General features: G+C 30.9%; 1 protein-coding gene across 2 annotated transcripts; it reads right to left on the bottom strand.

The window, feature by feature from the left end:
* Positions 1-400: 400 nt before the first annotated feature.
* LOC123696582 (PRADC1-like protein) lies at positions 401-4,822 on the bottom strand. Of its 2 annotated transcripts, none has more exons than XM_045642856.1 (5): positions 4,495-4,822; positions 4,267-4,403; positions 3,505-3,620; positions 2,924-3,049; positions 401-1,655 (listed from the first exon to the last, which is right to left on the bottom strand). In XM_045642856.1, exons 1-5 carry the CDS (start codon positions 4,580-4,582, stop codon positions 1,481-1,483), a joined length of 642 nt encoding a protein of 213 aa, XP_045498812.1. In that variant the 5' UTR covers positions 4,583-4,822; the 3' UTR covers positions 401-1,480. The 2 variants fall into 2 exon arrangements, with proteins under 2 accessions (XP_045498812.1, XP_045498814.1); XM_045642858.1 differs by having other exon boundaries at positions 401-1,652; positions 4,495-4,821.
* Positions 4,823-5,957: the final 1,135 nt, after the last annotated feature.

Below are 5,957 nucleotides of genomic sequence, written 5' to 3'. Positions count from 1 at the left end.
ACTTTACAGCGAGCGTGGTCACGGGGAGACTGAGATGTTGTACGTCTTGATGGTCATTCAAAAATTGTTATTTGTGAACTACCTCCACCTATTCCTCCGTAGTTGGTATCTGGAGTATTTTTCCGGATGTTGGCAGTATTGGCTGATCGTGTCTTCTAGTCTTTTGGTACGTTTGACATGGGATTTTAAATTCTTAATAACAGGATCCCAGGTGTTAGAAAGTTTCAAACCATCTTCTCTATTGAAATTTGGATGTTTTTTAATTTCAATAGCCTCGCGCACAAGTCTTGGAAAAAATTTATTTTCTCTGGCAAGGATTTGTGGTTTCGAAACGTCGGGAAAATAATAGAATGAATAAATCGCGTTTAAAATCCGTTAAAAAGTCTTTAATTTCTATTTTTTACGTGATCAGTGTATGCAAAACTACAAGGCCCTTCGCGCTTAGTAAAAGTGGGACACCTGTAATAGTGGGACACCTGTATATTGCAGCCTAGTGTCATTTGTTTAATCTACATGCATTTAACTAGTGTATAAATAATTGATTTAAATAATTATTGAGCCGAAAATATGTTTCGATTTAGCGATTTTGTTACAATTCGATAACATACAATAATCGTGATAATGTACCACGGTAGAAATTACAATCCTGACATTTTATTTAAGGAAATAAATAATTGCAGTAAGCAGGTATATCAACTCCTACAAACTATGAATATTTTGGCTTGCTACATTCAATCAGTATGGTTGATCATTTTAGTTTTTTGGTCAAATGATACACACAATAAATTATTTGAATTTGAATGAATTTTCACATACATAACTAAGTTGGTTGGTTGCACAATTTAAAACATAAAAACAGATTGAGTATTCAAAACTATGATTTACTATAACTATAGTAGAGTACTATATAGACTGAACTGCGACATGTCCTTTAAATAGTACAGTATTCGTAAGCAACGGTTAGAAAGGTAATAAATTGGATGGGTCACCAATTTTTTTGAAGTTTCCCGATATTTCAATTATAACTTTCTAGTTGCCCTGGCAGATGCTGTTCTACCTCTGCCCTATTGGCCCTTTTACGACTTTTTTTTCATATGAACCTTCCTTGTACCTTGTACATAACTAAAAAAAAAGAATTGGTAGAGCTATGTTTTTAATGAATACCTAAAGATTATATTCTAATGAGCATTATTATTGACTTCTCTCTACTCTCTGTTGCTGTAATATAATTATAATTTGCAATAAGGTTCATTTTTACACATGGGTAGTAACAGTTTGATTCAGACATTTATGTACAAAATACGTATTGTTGTATTAGTCTATTTTCTTAAGGGCAAGTTCAAACGCAATTTTTTTAGCCTTTTTCTACTGTAGTAGTAAATCAATTATTTTGTACCAGAATTTTAATAAATATTACATAAGAGTTTACTATGTATACACTATACAGTATATTTAAAAATGTATTACAATACTGTACTTTTTACCAAGTAATCCAAGGAGGTTGATTCATTTTATTGATAGGGATATATGTCATATTCACTGGAATATTTATAACTGCATATTGCAAATGTAATTTCTTGAGGGTTCTAATGATTGTGGCTCCATTTCTTCCCAATAAGAAAGCGGATGGGATATTCACATCTATCTGCATTCTGGAAATATTACAATTTTATTTAGGGGCGTTAATCACTATTAAGTTATTATAACCTGTTACTATATTGACAAACAACTCTTTGAATAAAAGATTTTTATATAATTTTTGTATGAGATTACAATTCAAATGATGAGAGTTTGTTTTGTGTACAAAATAACATTTCCAAACAGTTGTTTGTTAATTACAAACTGCTCAGTTATTTTTTACAGTCATTTAAAATTACTAATGCTATAAATTTTGTACTTCTATATTCGTTTATATTTCTTAAAACATAGAAGAATACACTTTATTAGTAGCAATATATTGATTTTTTCAAAGGTATGTGTATAGGTATGTGAAAGCACCTCTAGATAGCTTGAGCTAGCACGAATAACATTCGAACTCATAGTTCACTAGCTTTTACCCGCGGCTTCCTTCACCTTCGAATTGTACATATATACGCTAAATTCACCTGAAACAAACTTAATTTAAACCCGTGAAGCCATTTAGGAGTTCAATGACAACAAAAAATATATAAACATACATAATATTAAAATATATATATGATACAAATTAAAAATATATTACCTGCTGTGGAAAGAAGAAGACGAAATCAGGTTCCAGATTCGCTGGACATCTTATTAAACATGATCACTCGTTCGACATAGAAAATGGGGTGAAATATTTACAAGAAACTCAAAATATACACAAAATGAAAGCTCTGGAAGCGCTTAAAATTAATGAAACCAAGCACCATAATGTTACTATGATTAGCAATCTAGAATATTAATAAAATCAGTGATCCAATGTATATAATATGTATTTTATATGGCTAATGTGTTCTATTTATACTGACATTTTATACATTGACAAACACATTTTACTATTTTAAGAGCAGTGTACAGCCTCCTTTTCCAGATATAAGAATGACAAACTAACTAAAAAGACACTTTGGAAATGGATTGGAAGAGTTTAATGTAAAATTTTTGGATATTTCTAGTTTTATCTTTAAGAAGTTACTATTGTCATTTTACTCATTAGTTATTTTCTTTCGATGTCAGTTTAAAGTTTTTAGATATCTGTAATAGTTACGGAATAATCGCCTGTGCACACTTAAAAATTACACCCTGTATTGTATTATTTACATATGAAAAAGGTCTAATTAAGCAACCCCCTCCTTTTTGGTAAGTTGGTTAATCATATTATATGTATACAACCTATAATATATAAACTCATATCACTCGCCTTTAATATTTTTATACATTGTCAAATAGGAAAAAGATTGCTTACTTATCATCCACCATTTCTATTAAATGATCCAATGAGTCATCCCATCGGTGAATGGATTCAGTGATAATGATGGCCCTCGCTCCCGCAATTTGAGCTACAGCTGTTTTGAACACAAATGAACAATCCCTGAAATGGATTATAGAAATAAGGTTATGCACAATACCATTTATATTCTTAAATAGGTTTTAAGCTAAGAAGCAAAAGCAAAGATTTGAAATGTCTGTCTGTCTGTCAGTCTGATAATTTGTAAAATATCTTGATGATGTTTTTTATTATACACCAATAAATTATTACATGATACTACAATATACATAGGTACTTATAAGTTATTTAATTCAAAAATTTTACAGCTTATCTTTCATAAAATTATTATTATACAAAGCATTCTGCTGATTAGCAGATACTAGCTGTGCCCTGCAGTTTTATCCGCAGTGCTTCGCTCCTGTTGGTCTTAGCATGATGATTTATATTTTATAGCATATAGCCTCAATAAATAGGCTATCTAACAAAAGAATTTTTCATTAATTTCTGTGTTATGTTCTTATATGCTTCAAATTGCTTATCAAGTAAATGTTGCTTACCCCCTTTCTGCGAGTGCAATATTACCATCAACCTCTTCAGAGTTTGAAATATCAGAACAACTATTAATAGGATCTGTTGGGACAAGTCTTGCTTTTTCCATGCGGAAGGTCGAATTCTGTAATTAATAAAGCAGTTGAAAAGCTATTTAAAAGTTTGATACAGTACTTTATATAATATAGATTGATTCATATATGATACTAGCTTACCGCCCGCGGCTTCGCCCGCTTTCTCTAAAACGATTTGAAATTTAAACTATCCTATCTCTCAAGTTGGATCGAACTGCACATTGTGTGCGAATTTTATTAAAATCGGTTATGTGGTTTAGGAGTCCATTGAAGACAAACATTGTGACACGAGATTTATATATATTAGAAAAGATTTTATTAAGATGACATATGTATCTCTATTTTTGTTTAAATGTAATAAACTATGTAATTGCTTGACAAAATATTTCAAATTCACTTTCTTTGATGTACTGAAAGCAATTGTTTGTTGTAAATATACACAAAAAAATTTGGCCTGGATCTTGTATGACAATAACTACATCTTAATTTTGTTTTTTATCTTTATACACCCACAGGCCACAGCCCATTGCAATGAAATATTATATGAATCAGTATTTTTAAGGTAAACATTATGAACAGGGTAATGGATATTTTAAATTTGTAAGCTAAAAGAAACAAAATAAATTTGATCCCTTGGGAATGATGGTGGTTTTACCAGATTACATTAGTTTTCAACAATTATTTCTTCATACTTACAAATGTGCCACCAAAGTCTTTGGCAGGTCTTATACGATAAGAGTATCTCAATTCAGGAGGCTCTAAGATTTCAAAAAACACATCACCCCCGATAACGTCGGCTGATGTTGAACCATCGTGAAAGTGCAAATCATTAGCTGAAAATATAAGCAAATACCTATAAGATTATTGTCTTTGCTGCAGTGTATTGATAATTCAAAATATACATTATACATTTAAAATTCTCACCTCCAGGAGAAACTTCCCCTAAAAACGAAAAAAACAAAGCAGTAAAGAGCACTACATATGATAATTTTGTATACTTATTAGAAAACATAATAATAACGTATAATAACCTAGTATGCACTTGGAAAATTGCTAAATTTATAAAAAGAAGACAAAGACCATCACAGTAGACTTATTGCCGAACACTCTCAGGCTTCAGATTTAACTCATTTTAATTATTATTATTTTCATTTTGAAAGCTCGCCTTTCTTGTAAAATCAATACCTAAAATATTAATTTATTGACGTTCGACCGCGATAAAAAATATAAATTTCAATTTTTTACCTGACAAATGACAAAATTGATTGACTTGGTATTGACATTGACAATTATTATTGTCACTGTCATATTTTATAAGAATATTACACAGTATTACAATACTATTTCCTACAGTAAGGTAACGCCTTTGATGTCGCGCGATGCCGCGGTCGCCGCCATCGTAGGTACCTGTGGTAGGTACTTACGCTGCCACAACAAAATATGCTAGGGTTGCAACAAATGGGAAATAAAACAATTGTGATTATTAATATTATGATGATATCATTTATTCATATGTATGGACATTTGAATGTTTAAAATAATTGCGATTATTAATTCTGATGTAATTATTTGTTCATAAATACATAACTACTTAAATTGGATTGCTAAATATTTTAGTGGACACTTTAGTTTTGGATGTTCTTAATTATTGTCTATTATAATATTTAACAAAGTAATGCATTTGCATTAGGATGTACAATCTGATAAGCAAGAATGACGCCTGGTTGTTCCTACATCCCTTTTACACCAACTTGCCAAGTTAGGTGTGAAAGGGACAAAAAAACAACCAGGCGTCATTCAAGGTCATACCTTCCCGTGACAAGTCAACGTTCATAGTGCAATCTCCAGTGTATTAGATATAAGCTTCTTGCTGATAAGACAAGAATGAGAACAAGTATACACAGCTTTGATTAAAATTAAATAGATACAAACATGGACGTATAAAAAAAGACGGACGGTATATCGCCTAAACATTGAGTGAAGCCTTAATGGCGGCGACACATCCATGTAAGTGTGCCAGATTGATTGCCAGATGCATTAAAATTACCCCACGCTTTGGTATTTTTATTTCTCAATTTGTTGTACATTTTTGAAAACAATTTTTAAATTTTTGAAAATATGATCCCCGAATTTAATTATTTTGAGGTGATTGATGGATAGCGGGTAGTGAATTTTCATAACAAACTGGTTTCCTTTTTCGCCGGAAATGCGTAGTTTTTGTGCAAATCGAAAGTGAAAATTATTTTTTAAGGTTATTTTTGTACTGAAAATAAACTTTAAATAAATCTCGAACCTGTGTCTCGCACACATGCAATATTTTTAAATATATTGCCGGATTGTTAATTTATTTACAACAATTTCATTACATTATTTAAAAGGCCCTACTC

Source organism: Colias croceus, chromosome 13 (assembly GCF_905220415.1).
Source record: "Colias croceus chromosome 13, ilColCroc2.1".
NCBI classification, from domain to species: Eukaryota; Metazoa; Arthropoda; class Insecta; order Lepidoptera; family Pieridae; genus Colias; species Colias croceus.
This window is presented reverse-complemented; position numbering and strand designations above follow the sequence as displayed.

Coding starts and splice junctions, on each gene's coding strand:
- LOC123696582 (XM_045642856.1), bottom strand. CDS start 4,582: ATGTTTTCTAATAAGTATACAAAATTATCATATGTAGTGCTCTTTACT. Junction 3,050..3,504: donor ATTGCACTCGCAGAAAGGGG/GTAAGCAACATT, acceptor AATCCATTTCAG/GGATTGTTCATTTGTGTTCA. Junction 1,656..2,923: donor ATAGAAATGGTGGATGATAA/GTAAGCAATCTT, acceptor TTGTAATATTTC/CAGAATGCAGATAGATGTGA.